Here is a 19088-nt window from a genome sequence, read left to right as displayed (position 1 = left end):
TGTTATTTTTTTACACCACTTTTGACCTGGTTTATTGTGACCGGTGTTTAATAGATGATTTTAATAGGTGATTTCCTTCCCCACAGGCAGGCACTCAGTAGCTTGTAAATTTCCATCAGTCATCGAGTCCATTGCAATGAACATTTCTTGATTTTACATTTCATTTTTTTATTTCGTATTTGGTTACCCAGTTTATTTTCTTCTAGCATTATCACAATATCCCAGTTTGACAGCTTGCCACAAGGGTTTCATGACTGACAACTATCTATTTCCAAATGTCGGACCGTCCTGAATGCACCACGGACAACAAGTTTGAAAATGGGAACTGTAATTACTCAAGCACATGTAATCCTACTTTTAGCGCCTATATACACACTCACACCTTTATGATGTATTTTATTAACTCAAATTAAGTCCATTTATAGTAATAGCAGTTTAACACACGCTGTTTGACACAGAGGAGAGCATATTGCGGAACATATTGTTAAGTTCCGACCGGTGAAGTAGTCGGCGGCATTTCGAGGTTGAACCAAGCGTACTTCCGTTTGTCATTCAACGAGACAGTACGACAGCCTGCTTCATCTCAGCTCTTCAAACGTAGTAAGTGCTGCCTCTGAACAGCTATATTTTACAGTGTTACATATGTTTAAAATGCTAACGTAATGAAAGCTAACCTTATTGTTAAAGTCGACAGAGAGAAATTACCATCACGTCTCTTTAGCTAGCTGCAGGAGCGTGTCCTCACCGGCGACGGGATTTTTGCTTAGCTAGCTAACATACAGATTATTCATGCCCTTAATGACATTACAAAGCCTTATAGCCCAGCAAGTTGATTGTAAAGACACTTGCTAAACATATTACCTGGCGATGACAGACTTGTTATTGCTTTGTAAATGCTGTGAATTAGCCTGTTAGCTTGTTACATTGATTTGTAACAGTGTAGTCAGGTAGGAAACGGTACATCCGGCAGTTTAACATCATCCAGCTGTTAATGACAGTCTATTAAAGTAATTTTCATTGGGGAGATATGAACATGAAAAATCAAGATTAAAAATGATAAAGATTATGTATAATAATCGCATAATAATATTGGATTGGATTTCTTTTTTTTTTTAAATCTGTGTGACCAGTTGTTTTTATCAATGTTCTCTTTATCTGTGTCTCTCCAGGGAGCAGCATTTTGTGACCAGACATAATGACGCTGTTTCACTTCGGGAACTGCTTTGCCCTGGCTTATTTCCCTTACTTCATAACATACAAGTGCAGTGGCCTGTAAGTGTCTGTTTGAATCAGGGATCTGCAACGTGGGTGGGGAATAATGCATGACTGTATACTGCATGATCTCCATCATGCAGATTCTGTGGCCAGTTAAGTGTAATAGGAATAAATATTTGCAAGACATTACTGTGCTGTACCACATTATCATGGTTTCTTTTGTATTCCTCTGTTGTAGCAGCATATGCTGAGGCACTAAGAAATCTCTTAATAATCTGCTTAGTAATGTCAGAGGTTTGGGTGGGGGTCCATGTAATCTTCTTAGCACGGTGTGGTGTGCTCTTGAATTTGGCAGCCTTTTGCTGAACATACCTTTTGTTTCTTTAGTCACTCTTATTGCTCTTAAGTCTTGAAACAGTGCATCTCTGGATTGCCTTGTCTGATTATAACTTGTCATATTGTGCACTCTTGTTTTACAGTCCTACCATTTAACTGGCTAACTGTTATTGTGTGTTCAATCTGTAGTTCAGAGTACAATGCCTTCTGGAGATGTGTCCAGGCTGGAGCAACCTACCTGTTTGTCCAACTCTGTAAGGTGAGAGAGGTTCATGGTGATTAAACAGTCTTTCCTCATTTTGAAAGTGACTGGAACAAAATAAATACAGCTGAGCTGGGGAGGCTGCAGGAAGAAGCACAAACTATGTCATTAGCTTCATTGTGTTTGAGAGTGTAAATATTGTGTGCTTATCCTTCTGTGTTTCAGATGTTGTTCCTAGCTACATTTTTCCCCACATGGGAAGGAGGAGCTGGAGTTTATGACTTTGTAGGGGTGAGTGTGAAACTAAATCATAGTAACGACATTTTCTCACACTACTAATACCAGTTTACATAGGAGGCTCTAATGTGTGTTTGTTTTCCAGGAATTTATGAAGGCAACAGTGGACTTGGCAGACCTGTTGGGCCTCCATCTTGTGATGTCTCGTAATGCTGGTAAAGGAGAGTACAAGATCATGGTGGCTGCCATGGGCTGGGCAACAGCAGAACTTGTGATGTCCAGGTAAACAGTAACACTGTTCCCTGCTGAAGAAAGAATAGCTTTAGTTTGTCAATTTATTGTCCATGTGAAACTCACTGTTTTTGTCCTCTTCAGGTGTCTTCCTCTGTGGGTGGGAGCCAGAGGGATTGAGTTTGACTGGAAATACATCCAGATGAGCTTTGACTCCAACATTAGTTTGGTGAGTAACTACCTTCTTCTGCTACTTCTGTACTCGGTACCTGTATTTCCAATCTTCTGAGTAGCACCCAAACTTGTGAGGGACACTGAAACAGAAAATGCCCCAAAAACATGTAAGTAATGTCAGTCACTACTTTTATGTCATCAGATATTACAGTAATGCTGATGATATATTAATATTTGTATTCAGAATTAACACTTTGCTGTTGAAAAAGCATTTATCCTGCTTGCCAACCTCTGTGGGAAATTATAGTTGGTTAGTAAGCTACCAGGCTAGCAGACAGACTGTAAATGCACCTATTCTAAATACAAATATGAATATATTATCAGTGTTATTGTAATATTTGATGCCATAAAAGTATAATTAGACTGACTTTACTGATGTCTGTAGTCACTCTGGGTTTTGCTGCCTTGCTTCGATGTCCCTAGCAAGCTTGGACTTATTGAAAAGTCACTCATGCATATTAAGATATGAATTTGAATGCATTATTTGTTTTTGCAGTTCAGAATTTGTTTTTAAAACTAACATTGATGTTTTTTTATATTTGTAATATATATTACAGTGTGTATGATCACTATCTATTTTAGATATCTCGTATAGGCCCACAGTTTTTATAGAATTATATTTTGGCCTGAAAGAAAATACAATACATATTCTGACCAGCAGGGGGTGTTAATACCTGCGTTAGAACTGGGACTTGAGTGTGTTAAAATCCAAACCAGTGATTATTTCTGTGTGTTCACAGGTCCATTACATTGCCATGGCAGCAGTGGTGTGGATGTTCACACGATATGACCTTCCTAAGAGCTTCAGGCTTCCTGTTACTGTGCTGTTGGCTCTCTGTGTCTACAAGGCCTTCCTAATGGAGTAAGTCTGACTTAACACACACCCATATGCGCTCAACACACCTTCAGACACACTACATACAGTATACAGAAAGATGGATTAAAACAGTTTATCTTCAGGGAAGGGTTTTTTCATGAGTTAATTTCAGTGGTAGAAAAAACAAACAAAGATGATATGCATTGATTTGTGACCTTTAAAGGTGTAGAGAGGCAGCATATGTTACCTTGGACAGAGCCAGGCTGGCTGTGTCCCCATGTTTCCAGACTTAGCTTACCACATGATTTCTCTTTGTACCCAATGGACAAACATGACAGTGGTATTAGCCTCTGCATCAACCTTTGATCAAGAAAGTAAATAAGTGTATTTTTTTAAGGCCAAATTATTTGCTTAAGAGATGATTCAGTTCAACCAGGGTTTAGCCATACCTTAATGAAAACAGGATGGTAATAGCTAACAGCAACAGAATGAGCGATAAAATAGGTCAATTCTATGTATGAGAACTTAATTGGCGGACAATCAAAGGGGTTTACTTGACAGATTTACTTAAAAAAATACTTAAAAACAGTTTATCTTGGCTCACTAAATCTCTTTGATAAAATGTTCTTATTTTTTTCCTGTTTTGTTTAATTAATAATGCCAGTTGCTCATTAAACCACGAGAATCTTGAGAGGGTGTTGATGTTTTGCATTAAGAATAACGGACCCTCAAGAGGACCAGCAGATTTTTTAATAAATATCATTTTGTAAGTGGATTCTTTGTAGAAGAAAGTTCAAGTTTCATGATATTTAGGATGACCAAATATCTGAATAAACTTTTCTTTTTGTTATCTGTGGCTCTGCTGGATGGTTTGAGCAGTGCAATGTTTTGTTTTGTTCATTCACATTATAACATGCATTGCGTTTCCTCTCTGTTTTGTCGTCAGGTTGTTCGTCCATGTCTTCCTGTTGGGCAGTTGGACAGTGCTGTTGGTCAAAGCTGTGCTGACTGGTGCCATCTCTCTCTGCTCTCTGTTTCTCTTCGTCACCCTGGTCCACAGCAACTGAGTAAAACTCAGCACCCTGGGATAAGCCTTCATCAGTCTCTCTGGTCTAGATGGGACTGGGGTCATCATGAATCAGAAGCTCTTTCCTGATACTGTTTCAGTCTAACCATCACACTTAAGACTACTGAAAAATGCTTGTTGATATTGTTTCATTGGACTGGTCTGATGTTCAAAACAGGCGAACGTACAAGCTGCCAACTGGTAAACTAACCAGTTCTTCTGGTTTAATTTGCAATCTGCACAGATACCTGATGGAAAACATGCACTCAGGGTGAAGCTTTGTTTGCTTTCAAGTCACCAGATAACATTGCAGGATGAGTTGTGACATCAGGAAGCTTCTGTATATGACTGGTTTACCGAACTGTTTGGTTTTTTTTTAAAGGGTGAATTTTGTATCGAAACGACCACAAGTGAATTGAAACTATAAATAACATAATTCTTTTCTATATGTTGTCTAATGAGCCAGCGTGAATGCTTAGATTAAACAGTAAACTGATTCTTTATTATAACAAATGAATGACAGTTATAGTTCCTTAATTGTTCATTGTGTTGCCACACGTTTATCAATTTATTTATACGCAAATTAATATTACAAGTAGTTAAAAAATAACTTCAGCAAATTTCTTCTAATTATTGAAGAAATTGTATGAAAGATTTAAAGTTTAACTGAGAACCTGAATGCAGCAGCAGTATGAATACACTGCAGTTCACTCAGCACTACGACCCCATTGTTAAACTGTGAGAATCTGTGATTTTGATATTAAAGTGATGTCTCTTTGTCTTATCCATAGTTCCAGCGGCTTCTTAATGTCTTTAACCCTTGCCTTAATTGTCTTTAATTTACAGTAAATTTGCTGTAGGTTTTACATTTGCAGTTGGTGATTTTACAGCTGATGGAGAAACTGTCACGCACTGTAGCACACTGTGAGACCTGCCATAGCAACACAATCGCCGGAATAAATGTCAGAAATGTTTGTTTCTGCAAACCATGGACATATTGAAGCTTTACATTTCTTTATGTTGCAATTTGTTTTTACTTCAGGTTCAACGCTGTGCTTATGGTCTTGTTAAGTTGGGGACAAACACCACCTGTTGATGATCATATTTTGGCCTGAAATACCTGTTTTGTCACCATGAGCACGACTGGAGATGTCCCGACTTCCAGTCAAAAATATCGTTATTTTTCTCACTACAAACACAGCTGGTAATTGTCCAGAGGTCTCCTTAAACTATCCAGTGGTGACACACTTACGAATGTTGAAACGAGGTCTAGAACTGCAGTCACTGGCTTGACAACCTTCTTGCTTATCTCCACATTTCTTCAGTTCTCACTCTGATCCCACACTTCTACGATTACACTTAATAAAGAGACGCTGAAGTCCTGAATAGTAATCTGGGAGATGGAGAGAACAACCTGAATACACCTAAATGGACTCCTGAGAGAGGATGGGAGGGAGTGAAACCACTTAACAGGAGGGTTAAAGAAAAGCGACAAAGAGATTAATGCACCTGAGAGACTTCAGTTTCGAAAACACCTTCAGTTTCGAACAAAAGTGACAACAGTGAAATGTTTGAAGGAAAACACTGGAATAACATTTTATTGGACATTTTAAGTTTGGTTTCTAGGGCCACAAAACGTCAAGAACAAGTGGGAACAACTATCAAATTAAGAGAAATTCTGACCAGAGGGGGACGCTTCAGTTAAATCTGAGTCATGTGTAGTGAATGAGACTAGTTACATTCCAGAGGCTTTCCACAAAACACGGGACAACTTTTATAAAGGTAGCATGACATCTCAGCAGTTTTGTAAATGAGTAGATGGTCATCGAGGGCCCAGACAGAAAGTGATACCCTTAGTACTTTGATTTTATCTCACAGATCCTCTTTCTGTCACAGAAAACTTGAGATGGCATTAAAGGAAAGGTCGCACAAAATATTCTGGAAGTTAAATGAATGAGATTGTGCGTGCTGGGGGTCTGCTCTGCTGACTATTCTACCATCTCTTCACACAACACACCTTCTGTGGTATTATTAGCGGTGTAATGTAACTAAGTACATTTACTTAAGTACAAATTTGAAGTACTTGTACTTTTCTTGAATCGTTTCTACTTATTATTCTTTTCACTTTATGAAGAGTTTAAAATAAAGGTTTTTCATGAATTTAAACTCCCCAACCACTGAAATGATTAAGCCTAGCCGAGTAATCAAATAGTTACCTGTATAACAAATGATTTACAATGTAACTGGGGACATTTTTCTGTGTTGAGTTTTTCTACTACTATTGTTATATTACAATACAGATTATACTTACATACTCTTACTTTGATAACATTTTCAATGCATGATTTTTACTTCGAAGTGTATTTTTCACAGTGTGGTATTACTACTTTGACTTAAGTCAGGGATCTGTATGCTTCCTCGTGTTTTAGTTTTAGGGTTAGTCTGCCTACGTTTTCTCCCTACCCCCCGCTCCCCTCTCAGCTGGAGCCTCCTCTGGAGTCCAACAATGCTCGCATTATTGAAATGCTACAATAGGCTTTTCTGTTACCTAATACACACACACACACACACACACACACACACTACTCTCTGTTAATGCACTGTTGCTTCTTGTGTGCTGTTGCTGAAAAGGATCGTGCTTGCTTGTTAGAGAGTGAAGGCTGCAATGACACATTGACATTAGCCTGAACTTGTGACTAAGTTAAGAGGGGTGTGCCTCTACGTGAGGGTGGTACCTAGCCTAGCACACGCAAGTTGCATACCTTACATGTTATGGTTTTACAAGAATGGGCTTGAGCAGCATCCATGCCAGCTAGACTAGCAACTAAAGAGGAGCACAGGGAAAAGAGACTGTATAACCGGAAGAACTCCCAGAACTGGCTCAGAGAGAGAGACTTCAGGTTTCCAGACTGATCCCGTGCAGGAATCTTAAATCACCCCTGAGGCAGCTTCAACCATCATGTTATCCAACGAGTACATTCACTACCAGGGTATTATTCTGCCCCCTGTGGCTCACACTATGGAGAGCTTGGAATACGCCCAAAATTTCTCTGTGGAAGACACGGATGTGTTTGCTGTGACTTACCCCAAGTCAGGTACAGTGTATTAATTCTCATATCTGTTATGTGTCTTTCATCTGTCACACTAAATCCCAAGGGATGTATTGTGTTTTATGTGTATTTTTCCTCAATCCACTAGCGTACACATTCATACGCATAAATTTGTCATGATGCAATGTCATAATCTTTGTAGGCTCCTTATAAGCAGATAATGTTGGCCATGTTATTGGTGCCCTAAAGCCCCAGATGTACGGACTACAGATCAGATGCTTAGAGCACCAAAAGACAAGGAGGTACTGCAGCTTTTTGAGCATCATCAGAAAACTACTGAGCTCTATGTGTTGCCCACCTGTAGCCTGTACTATGGTACTGTGTTAGTCTTTCACTTAGTGTTGCATTTATGTACGTGCATCAGGAAAATTTACCAAATTTACTCTTTGCAACCAGCAAAGCCTCCAGTTGTCTTTTTGTTGTTTCTCAGTGGGCCAGCCTGGACGCAGCACTGCAATTTGCATGCATAGGCTTCCGGGTTGCTGCTCCTGCATTCGACCGGTTAGCTCGTAGAGTAGAAACGGACAATAAGTAACCTGTTGATGGTTACTGCATTTCCCATTTCCCCTCCCTCTCTGTTGCATTTTTCACCTTCGCACATCTGCACTAACTTGCTGCTCCCTCTTCATGCACAACCCAACCTGCCTCAATGCTACTTTGCACCTCATGTAAATACTTTAAATATCTTATTTAGTTTATTTAGTCTATTTTATTCTATCTGACTTGTTTGTGTCTGTGTACAACTACTCCTAGTGCCTTTAATTGCCCCCCGGGGACAAATAAAGTATTTTGAATTGAATTGAATTGAATTGAATTAACTTCAGCTCATTTCAATCATTCTTAAGTGTTATTTTTAGTTTTTTGTCAATAAATAATAATAAAAGTTTGAATCATATGGAGTTGTTCAACAATTAACACACAAAACAGACACAATAAACAGGTGCGGGTTTCTGGTGTTATTCTCTAAATTGGCATAATGTACCCGCTTTGAGCCAATACAGCTGAGATGAAGCAGGTAATGAATGAAACTGGTGTGTCAGCCTGCAGTTAAGACAACAGTCTACTTGCTAACATCAAATGCTGTTGAAAATGGATGGAGAAGGACAGTCAGGGTGTAAGATTAACTTACCCCAAAGCTCTTTTATAATTTAATAATTATTATCAATGTGCTGGTAGTACTGGGACTAATTTCAACCACTTTTCAGTTTCTGAAAGTGTTTCTGAGTATACTTAAAATATAAGATTACTAAACCTTGAGTATGTAACTAGTTTGCACAACGTTTTTTTTGTACTGAAACTATACTGTGAATTATACTATAAGTCAACTTAACTTAACTTCTAGCCCATTTTTCCAATTTATTAAAGTATGCTTTTTTTTTCTGGCTGTAACATAAAGTATACAATCAGTAAACTACGAGTTGATTAGTTTTGTACTGCATACTTTTTTTTTCTTTAAGTGAACTTAACATCATACTTATACTTCACTATTTTTTATATATATTTCTTGAACTTAAATTATACTATTCCTACTGGGTAATTATCTAGATATATTTTATAGCTTACTTGAAATAAACCTTTAACTGTACTTTACTTACCTTATTTACTTGTAGATAACTCATATATAGAGTGCCACTACACATATAACAACTCACCTGACATATTACGGATTTTCAAGCAAATATTCTATTTTTTTTTCTCTTCTGCATATTTGTCAGTGTAGTTAAGTTAAATCTTGTCATCAGTATTAAGTATAAGTATTCTGAAATCATACTCTCGTGTTTTTAGTTTAAAGAAGTAAGCACACTTGAATAAACTTCTTCTGGAAGTTGCTAAGTCCCTAACCCTCAGTCACCATCCAGGTGTGCCTTCAGGTCCTTCTCGGAAAATTGACGCTATCAAATGGTATTGCTTGATTAAAATGGCTTCTATGCAGTAGGTTTGTTTTACTCGATAATACCGACATTGTAAATCTAATTTTGACTCGTTTTTTCTTATCTGAATGATTTACATTTGCTGTTCACTCAGTCAGTCATTGACAGAAACCGCCCAGTATAAAGCTTGAGGCTTTCTCCCACATCACTTGAACGCAGCAAAGGAGCCACTGTCCGTGATTTAGCGATCCCTGAAAGTCCTCGTGCCGTAATGTCTTCTGAAGAGAAGTATCTCCTGCACCACGGGCTGCTACTGCCTAGTGAGACTCACTCCATGGAGAGCCTGAAGTTTGTGGAGGAGTTCACGTTTAAAGATGACGACGTCGTGGCCGCCACGTATCCGAAGACAGGTCAGAGTTTGTCTGGACGACTTAAACTTGTGTTGGTTCACCGAGGTGTCGTAATAAAAACCCACTGTGGACAAGTTACGTGACAAACAGTGTATCGACGTCATTTTGGGGTTTGTCCTGCTTCTCTGCGATGGCACATCCTGTTGTATTACATGTTATACTATGTGTCATAGAGTTTGGCTCACAGCGAGCATAGCTTTGTTGTGACTGTAACAGTGGCGGACTGAGGCTGTCTGAGGGGAGGAGAAATCACATGGGCAAGCTCCAAAGTTTGGTTAAGATTAAGGCGGGGTTGCACCAACAAGGATTATTGTAGTCCAATATTAGCTTTCATCAGATTTTAGCAAAACTAGGTTTAAAAATGTCAATTAGGATTTAGAATTAAGCAGAGCTCTGTTGAACAACTCAAAAATTAATCTCTGTTCGGTAAAATCAATTTTATTGATACAAAGAGTTTAATCAAGAGATGGAGATGCTGCCCAAGTTATTGTAAACATCCATCCATTATCCTTTTCAGGGTCACGGGGGAGCCGATCCCAGCTGACATTGGGCGAGCAGCGGGGTACACCCTGGATAAGTCGCCAGTTCATCACAGGGCTGACATATAGGGACAAACAACCCTTCATGCTCACATTCACACCAATTTAGAGTAACTTAACGTTTTTGCATGTCTTTGGATTGTGGGAGGAAGCCGGAGTACCCGGAGAAAACCCACGCAGACGCGGGGAGAACATGCAAACTCTGCACAGAAAGCTGAAAGGCTCTGCCCCAGCTCTCAAACCCAGGACCTTCTTGCTGTGGGGCAACAGCGCTAACCACTGCGCCGCCGTGCTGCTAATGTAAATATATTAATTTAAGAAATGTGAGTGCTGTGAGGACCCATAAGTATAAAGGAGGGGGAACCGTTAACTTTTAGCTGTTATATTTTCCTTTACAAAACCTTTCATTCTTTGCTAGCTAACTAAAAGTTAGCTTAGTTACATTCAGCAATGTTCAGCTGTTTCAAGAGTCACTTTAAGTTACTGCTGGTGAAAACCCAACTTTTCCAGTCTTCCTGTCCGGTTCCTTGTTGGACCGGTATCTTGATTGAAATTCAGCAGCATCATAAAACTCACTTGGGTTCAGTCTGTCCCTTCATTTTATTCGAGGAACTTGAATATTTTGCTCAATCCATTAAAAAAGTTAAACCTGCTCAAGTGTAAGTTTAAAGTTGATACTGGATCAAAGTTTAAAGTTTTGTGCAACCCAGCCGCATAAAAGTGTTACATTACACCACTACACCTCTGTAATAATTAACAATGAAAGTATGAACTGTTTAACCCAGAGGCATGTAGAGGCAACTTATCTTCTAGCATGCAACCTACAGGAGACTTTATCACGTTTGATAATAAATGTCAGAAAACAGTCAAAATACCCATCACCATTCCCAGAGCCCAATATGTCATCTTTTAACTGTTTGTTTTGTCTGGCAAACTATCCAAACACCAAAGACCTTTGGTCTACTCTCATAGAGACAAACCTAACTTATTAAGTAATTTCACACCTGGCTGGAAAGGATATTTTTTGTATTTTTAAACAAATTATCATCCCAATGTTATATAGACTTTTACAGATTTCAGCTGTGCTTTAGATTGTGTGCAGTGCAGAAATATTCACATTTTACAACCATCAGCTGAGAAAGACTAATCTGAGCAAGTTGCAGACTGAGACCTGTTTCCATGGGGTATAACCTTGTTAGGGAAACAAGAGCACATAGTGTTGTGTGGTCCGTGAGCGTGATGTCTTGGGGAAGTGGAATGTGCTCTTTTGTTCATTCATTGATTTACTTTCCATACCTCCTTATTCTTATTCAGGGCCATGGGGACTCTCCCAGGATACAGTGGACTGAAAACTGTGTAGCCTCAGTCTTAAAGAAAAAACACACCCTCCTGTTTTATTTAGTTTTTTCTTGTTGTGGGGCTCCAGTGGGGATTTCAGGGAGGTGCAGTTGTTTCAGTTTTGTCTAAAATGGAACCACCCAGTGTCAGATTTTGACGACCCTTAATTTGGATCATATAGTGTTGATTTATCTGTTTACCTGTTTATCTGTTGTTGTATTTCCCTTATTGTAGAAGTCAGTGCTTGTAGTCGTCTTGTTACTCATTCTGATTCTTTTCTGCAGGTACTATCTGGATGCAGGAGATCCTCCCTCTGGTGCTGAATGGTGGAGATCTGACGCCGATCCAAACCATCCCAAACTGGGACAGGGTGCCCTGGCTGGAGGAGAACAGATTAGCAGTGGTTGTTGATAAGTTGACTTCTCCAAGGGCAATGGTTACACATTTTCCTTACCACCTCATGCCCCCCTCCTTCCACGCCTCGAAAGCCAAGGTAAATGGTTGATTTTCTATTGTATTTTGTCACCATGTATGGTCAGAGGAGCTCCTGACTTTGGTGTTTCTGTGACAAAAGTCTCTATTCATGCTCAGTTGTCTGTAACTGACAGGTGATCTATGTCATGAGGAACCCGAAGGACGTCATGGTGTCTTCATACTACTTCCACCAGATGGCCGGATTCCTCAAAGATCCGGGAACCTTTGATGAGTTCATGGAAACATTCCTGGCGGGCAAAGGTCAGAGGTTACTTGGAATTTGCATGTTGATAGCATTTTGAGGACAAAGTTATGTTTGTCATTATTGCCGATGTCAGAGCAGCGGTTCATTGCATTTACACTGTCTGTGTTGTCTGCAGTGCTGTTTGGAAAATGGACAGACCATGTGAAGAGCTGGAGGCACACAGACATGGGAGATCGAATAATGTACATCACATATGAAGAAATGGTTCAGGTGACATACTCTAATCTAAAGGCCAGAGTCGCTGGTTCACTCTGAACATTAAATGTCTTGTTGAACGAACAAATTGTCTCTTATAACACTGTGTGGACCGCCAGTGTGTCTGCTACAGTTCCAGGAAACAGACAGGATTTTCCATTTGTTATTTCTCTGACAAAATATTTCCATCTGTGTCTAAATGTGTGTTTTAAGGCCACATCTGACAACTGGAACACTTGTTACCAGAGAACAAACTGTCTTGAATGTTTTGGTCTGAGCAACAATCTCAGACCAGAGGTGATCAGGTTGCATGATGTGTCAGTGTATTTACATAAAAAGTTCATTATTTGAGAATGTCCATCATAAGTTAAAGGCAAACACCTGTTGCTCCACATAAATAAAAGAACGTATGTCCACGTGTCCCTCATTTAGGACCTTCCTGCAGCTCTCAGGAGTATGTCAGACTTTCTGGGTCGTAACCTGAGTGAGGAAGTCATTCAGAAGGTAGCAGAACATTGCTCCTTCAAGGCAATGAAGGTCAACACAATGTCCAACTTCAACCTGGTACCGAAGGGACTGATGGACAGCGACAAATCTCCATTCCTCAGGAAAGGTGAGAATCTGTGTGCTCATGATTAGTTTCTCTGATTTAGCTTTGATATAAATGTCAGACTAGATTTAGAATTTCAACTCAGTTGAAGCTGATTTGTCATTTCAGATCTAATCAGGTATGTTGATGGTTTAGATTTCCTCCGAACAATTGATTTTTGTTCACATCAGAGATTTGTTGTGTTCATGGAACTGTTTTGTTGTGTGTGTGTGTGTCATGTTAGGTGTTGTTGGAGACTGGAGAAACCATTTCAACCCAGAGCAACTGGCCAGATTCACATCGGTCATTCGCAAAGAGCTGGAGAATGAGAGCTTCTCTCTGCCTTGGAGCTTGGATTGAACAACAGCTGTCCCAAAGACAGAGCTGTAGAAATAAAATCAAGGCATATCAGGCATGTAGGAATTTGATACAAAGGTTGGTTTTAATATTAGTCATACGACAAAAAGCATTTGATAGACTTTTTAAATTTTTACATAACAAGCAACTTCTTTGCAGTTGTTAACTGGATAAATATTATCTCATTAAATTTTAAAAAAAAATATTCATTATCAACAGAAAAGACGTATTCGTACTGGGTTGCAGAGACTTTTACTGACCACAAGAGGTGATTGTCTGAATTGACCGCGGTGACTCCCCTGTCATCCGAGGTTGCAGTGCGGACAGACTCCTGTCAGCTAATAGGGCCATGTAGCTCCACGGCTGACTGAGCTACTTGCTAACAGCCAAAGATAGCTACAGCAAAGCGTATATAGTGAGCAGCAATAAGAGGTTATGCTGCCCCCTTAAGTTTTGGTGCTGCTTTCGAATTACGGCCTTTTCTTATGAATTACACCTTTTAATCTATCCAGGATGTAAATGTTGCATCTGCAAAAGTTGACTGTCTGCAGAAAACACATCCCTCCAATTTGTTTTAAGGTACCAACAAGGAAATGCTGCTACAACAAGCTCACAACTGAGCCTATTACACCTTTAAGCTCGAGGACCATACAGATTTTATGATTTGACGCACATTGTTGGCTTCTTGCTAGCTTGAATTATATTTCTACACAATGTCACTTTTGTACAGTAAATGTTTTGGTGCTAATTACTGCATAATTGACTTGTACCTTGTAATTTTGTCTCCACTAATTGTACTACTACTACTACTACTACTATTACAATCTTTTGCTAAGTAATTAAAATTTCTCAATGAGGCATAGCCTAGCATAGTTACCAGGTAGATGCTTGTTATAATACTGGTTATTATTTTCTGATATAATTGACTCAAGTTTCCCAACAGTGTCAATCTGTCCAACTCTTTACACCAGGAAATAGAAGGAACAGAAATATAGTTTGTTAATTTATTGTTGAGTTTTAATGATTTGTTTTTCTTTAATTGAACTGTCAAATTTCTACTATTACTTCATATTGTGTTTTAAATGTTTAGTTTTTATTGACTAATTAATTACATTTTTTTTCATTATTATGGTGTTTCACATTTGAATTCACTATTATTGAATTGTTACTGGACTGATTTGCATTGCTTCAATATCTCAGTTATGATTGTTGCATGTTTCCTTAGATCTTTAAGAGTAAACTGAAATAAAAGTCTACATGGTCATCTGTTTCCTTTTTTCTTCAGGTGTTTAAAGTGTCTGTATGTAGAAGTTAGTTAGTTTGGTTGCATAGCAGACTAGGAAACTTTCACCTAGAGGCACAAACTTGCTACCAGGTTGGAATTAACCTCTTGGAGGTAGAGAACGTGTGATTCCAGGTAAATGTCACTGTTGATAAAGTTATTACAGGTTAACAAAGCGTCTGTTTTTAGCACTCCACTGAGGCTGCGCCTGCTATAGATTGGATGTTTGAGTCTTACTGACATTCACCCATAGGTATCTGTTTTCAGCAGACAAGCTCATACTAGTCGAGTGCACAGGACACATCTGGTATGATGTTGCAAAGAGCTGATGAACAGTAGTGGTGGGGAAATAAAAAAAGGTCTAGCTTCTAGCAACTTAGATGCTTTACTCAGAAGTGTCTGGACTAAATTCAAGCTAAAAACCCCAAAACACAACTCCATTTCTTGATCTTCTGTTCTGTGTCTGTTGGGCGTAAAAGCAGGTAGTTGTTCACTGATGCATTCAACATAAAACCTTGATGACTTGATAAAGGATGTAAAGTTATAAAGCTTCTTTCTATAGCAGACATTACAACGTGCTTTTACATACAGTTAAACCAATCAGGATGAAAAAAAACAACCTTACTGACCTTTTCAGCTTTGTATGGTATTTCTACACACCGTGTCCAAACATGTCTGGACTCAGCAGACAACAACAAAGGGAGAGGCGCAAAGAGCAAAAGAGACACATCCTATCTGGCATCTCTCACATGGGTAGACACACGTGCACATTTAGAAAGTTAACATCAGAACATGATTTCACTGATACTGACGTCAAACAAATGCTGCAGCAGATCACTTATCTACTTGAAATGTACTTGATTCAACCAGTAGATGGCAGCCAAACGTCACCACTGTTTCTGCAGACTGTGCTCAGTATACAGATGAAGAGACCAGGGCAAAGGAAGTCTGGCAGACATGGATAGACCGATTCAGAGAAACACACACACAAAAGTCATAATAATAGTAAAACTTTACTCATAGAGAGTCTGTGTTCACTCAGTTGCTGAGTTTTGCTGTTGTTACTTGGCCTTAGCTGCTTCATTGGCACTTTTACAATTAAAATAAGAGATCATAAGAAAGGCACTCTTCATTTCAAGAGCAAACATGCACTAGACAGTTGCATTACAGAAAGATGGGTTCCAGAAATATCACGGTGCCATTGCTCAAACATTAAGATGTGAATCAGGCTTACAGCTGATGTGTCATGGAATAATTCAAGACAGATAGTTTTGTCCCTTAAAGCCTGCATAAAGTCATGAAAGAGACGTCAACATTGTCACTGATCTTGGTTTGACATTATCTACAATTAAATAAATATAATAGACTTGTTTCCTAACTTCAATATACAGTTTTCTTAAAGCCTCCTCAACACCAGTAATGGTGACACTTTGATATGTAAACCGATTCTCACAATCTTTAAATGGCTAAAACATTTACTTAACTTAAAGGGGCTCTCTGAAACTTCTGTGCTGTGCTGGAAGCTGGTTGTTCATGTTAGCGGCCTCTATTTCCTCTATTTCTCTGTTCGCAGAGCAGAGAATCACTGAGACGAGGCACCTGAGAAGATGCTTAAGGTTTCATCCCTTGGACTTTTGCGGAAAATCTGACCCGAGTTGTTCACAAAGAAATCCACAGTCCAGCAGCATTAAACAACTTTATTAAATCATCCACATAGGCGACAGAGAGAGGAGAAGGTCTATTTAATTGTTCACGTCACGTTACAATCTGCTCACATATGGACAAAAAGAAGTGATTTAATTGCTACAAATTATTAAATAGCCCCTTTTAAACCAATTATCTCTTTAAATGTATATTAGATCCCACATTTGTTACAACTTCCATCTCCTCGAGTCGCAGGGAAAAAACTGTTTGACGAGCTGAACAAGACTGAACAGTTACACTGCTCATGTAAATTGTTACGTGTGCCTCTGCTGTGTGTGTGTGTGTACTGTTGTCTCTCTCTCTCTCCCTGTTTCTCATTCCACCCTCCTCCCTCTCTACCTGAGCACACCTGAGTGTAATCAGTGCTCGGCTGGAGTGGGGGAGGTGATAACAGGGCAGAGAGTGCAGGGACAGGTGAGCGTGGAGATCACACACATGAGCAGCAGCACACTGGTGAGAAGTGTTCTCTCCTCAAGCAGGTTTGTTTCTCACCCGGTGGTTCAGTTATTCGTCTCTTTTATTTTAGGATTAGTTTCCATTTAGGTTGTTTAGGGAGAGATGCAGGGAACAACGGCCCACTGCATGGTTGGTCCAGCATCTTCCCATCTTTTGTTCCTTCCGGCCGGGATCTTCAGCCCCTTTTTGTTTGTCCCTGGTTTTCTTTTAGGAATAATTTAATAAAGCTTGTGGGTTAATTGTTAACCTCGTGTCTGGTGCCCTTTATATGTTGCATCCTCCAACCCCTTTTGAGCCTAGGCTTTGACTTCTATAAATGAAGGCCGTAACATAAATCAACAGATTTTGATTTCAGAAATACACATTTCAGCATGGCTTTGGAGCACCTGAAGTGTACCACTGAGCAATTTTCTCAGCTATTCAGGACAATTAAGGAATAACTATTCTGTTTTGATGCCGCTGGATGGTAAACTTACTTTGAAGAAACATTTTTCAGTGAGACAGTACTTACTGTTACTTTTTGAACATTACCTGGTAACTGAGTGATGGAGTTGTGGCGGTCCAGCGTGGCTGAGCACGGGTAACAGATACAGACTTTAAACTAATAATACCAGATATTTTAGTGAAAGTGGCCGTACTGTCAAAGGTACAGGAAGAGTAGACAGAATCTTCAGCCAACACACGACGAACAAAAATCTTCAGAGAAACAATTCACATCGTAACAGGAAAGGAAACAGTGTCTGGGGGTGAAGTATGTTAGGCTTAAACCTCCTCCCTAGAAGAAAGAAAAACAAAGTTCGGGAAACCTTAACTCCAAAAGACGCCCAAGACTTATCTTCTAACTGGAAAACATTACAAGAGGTGCTGAAGGTCAATCGACCAGAAAAGAAGAAGCGCATGCCAGCAAAACTAAAGATATTTCTTCTCTGTGTCCCAGACACACAGAGAAGTCAAGAAAAGGTCAAGCACGAAACAGTTCCTACCAGTGTTGTCCCCGGGGACTCTCAGGTGAACCTGAGGGTCCCAGGTGTCTCAGAGATGACAAAGTCTGCTGCTCAAAACAGGAAAAAGGAGAGTGGAAAGTCAGATAGCGAGCAAGCAGCCAAGAAAAATAAGTCGGCAAAGAGAGAAAACCAACAGAAGAGGTCCTTTGGCTTGATGATGTAGATCCTGGTGACATTGAGGCAACAGTGGGAGCAGAGATAATGAGGAAGAAGCAGAGTGTTCAGAAGAACAAGGACACAGAGCACTCTGGTCAAGGAGAAAGGCTTTGAAGGCCTCACCAGAGCCGTGGGAAATGCATCTATGACAAACACAGTGAAACCCACGGAGGAGGTGACGGACGACATGACAACAGGACAGCTGTCAGCAGCATCCGACCAGAGGACACTGAGGATGGAGAGGATGTGCGGACTGTGAAGAGGGAGGTGGCTGAGATCCTAATAGGCAGAATAGTGGTTGGACACGCCATCCACAACAACTTAAAGATTTTACTCTTGGATCATCCAAAAAAGAAAATCCGAGACACTCAGATGTACAAACCTGTTAGGAAAACTGTTAAGAGTTCTCGACCCTTGCTGAAACTGCTCTGTAGAGAAATACTCAACGTTAACGTCCTGCAGGGTGACGTTCATCCGTCCAAGATGCACAGGCCCCCATGAGGCTCTACACGCTCGTGAGGAAACAGTGGGAAAAAGAGATTCAAGAAAGCCAGAAAAACAAAGACTCAGACAAAAAGAATGAGAGAAAGCCCAAGTTGTCCAAGAACAAGAAACTCATGGGATTTTGAACTCACAGCTCTATCACTACAAAATAGCAACAAAATGAAAGATGGCCACAAGTGGGACTTTGTCAGCCTGAGCTCCTGAGACTGGACGTTTCAGGAGGTGAGGGATAATTTTTGCAGATTTAAAACATCTAAGAGATTTTATTCACACTGATCCTTTTCAGCCATTTCCTCCTAAAATCCTTTGGAGTACTCTTGAGAACTCAACTTATCATGACTTGGTTTTTCATCAATTGATTCATGGATGCCTTAAAAGTTGGATGTTTGGGGAAGTATGAATTAAAGGTGAGATAAATGATGAAAAAGAAAAAATCAACAGATTTTCACTTGTACCTACAGTATATGTAATCAATAATTCAGTAGCTTAAATACCA

At 39.6% G+C, this 19088-nt stretch overlaps 2 protein-coding genes and 1 pseudogene across 5 annotated transcripts; all 3 read left to right on the top strand.

Moving 5' to 3' along the window:
• The first annotated feature begins 516 nt into the window (after positions 1 to 516).
• Positions 517 to 5122, top strand: tmem147 (transmembrane protein 147). Its single transcript, XM_084356965.1, has 8 exons — positions 517 to 600; positions 1170 to 1272; positions 1741 to 1810; positions 1979 to 2044; positions 2136 to 2272; positions 2366 to 2450; positions 3196 to 3317; positions 4219 to 5122. The coding sequence occupies exons 2-8, from the start codon at positions 1196 to 1198 to the stop codon at positions 4337 to 4339; spliced, it is 678 nt and encodes a 225-aa protein (XP_084213091.1). The 5' UTR covers positions 517 to 600; positions 1170 to 1195; the 3' UTR covers positions 4340 to 5122.
• A 1873-nt stretch (positions 5123 to 6995) lies between these two features.
• sult2st3 (sulfotransferase family 2, cytosolic sulfotransferase 3) lies at positions 6996 to 14750 on the top strand. Of its 3 annotated transcripts, none has more exons than XM_084357105.1 (6): positions 6996 to 7433; positions 11891 to 12099; positions 12215 to 12341; positions 12461 to 12555; positions 12973 to 13153; positions 13374 to 14750. In XM_084357105.1, the coding sequence occupies exons 1-6, from the start codon at positions 7298 to 7300 to the stop codon at positions 13487 to 13489; spliced, it is 864 nt and encodes a 287-aa protein (XP_084213231.1). In that variant the 5' UTR covers positions 6996 to 7297; the 3' UTR covers positions 13490 to 14750. The 3 variants fall into 3 exon arrangements, with proteins under 3 accessions (XP_084213231.1, XP_084213230.1, XP_084213232.1); XM_084357104.1 differs by lacking the exon at positions 6996 to 7433 and adding an exon at positions 9493 to 9729; XM_084357106.1 differs by lacking the exon at positions 6996 to 7433 and adding an exon at positions 10392 to 10568.
• A 689-nt stretch (positions 14751 to 15439) lies between these two features.
• Positions 15440 to 18717, top strand: LOC311260147 (RNA exonuclease 4-like; annotated as a pseudogene). Its single transcript has 2 exons — positions 15440 to 15521; positions 17866 to 18717. The product of its transcript is annotated as an RNA exonuclease 4-like (transcript).
• Positions 18718 to 19088: the final 371 nt, after the last annotated feature.

Source organism: Pagrus pagrus (assembly GCF_965226575.1).
Source record: "Pagrus pagrus genome assembly, chromosome: 7".
NCBI classification, from domain to species: Eukaryota; Metazoa; Chordata; class Actinopteri; order Spariformes; family Sparidae; genus Pagrus; species Pagrus pagrus.
This window is presented reverse-complemented; position numbering and strand designations above follow the sequence as displayed.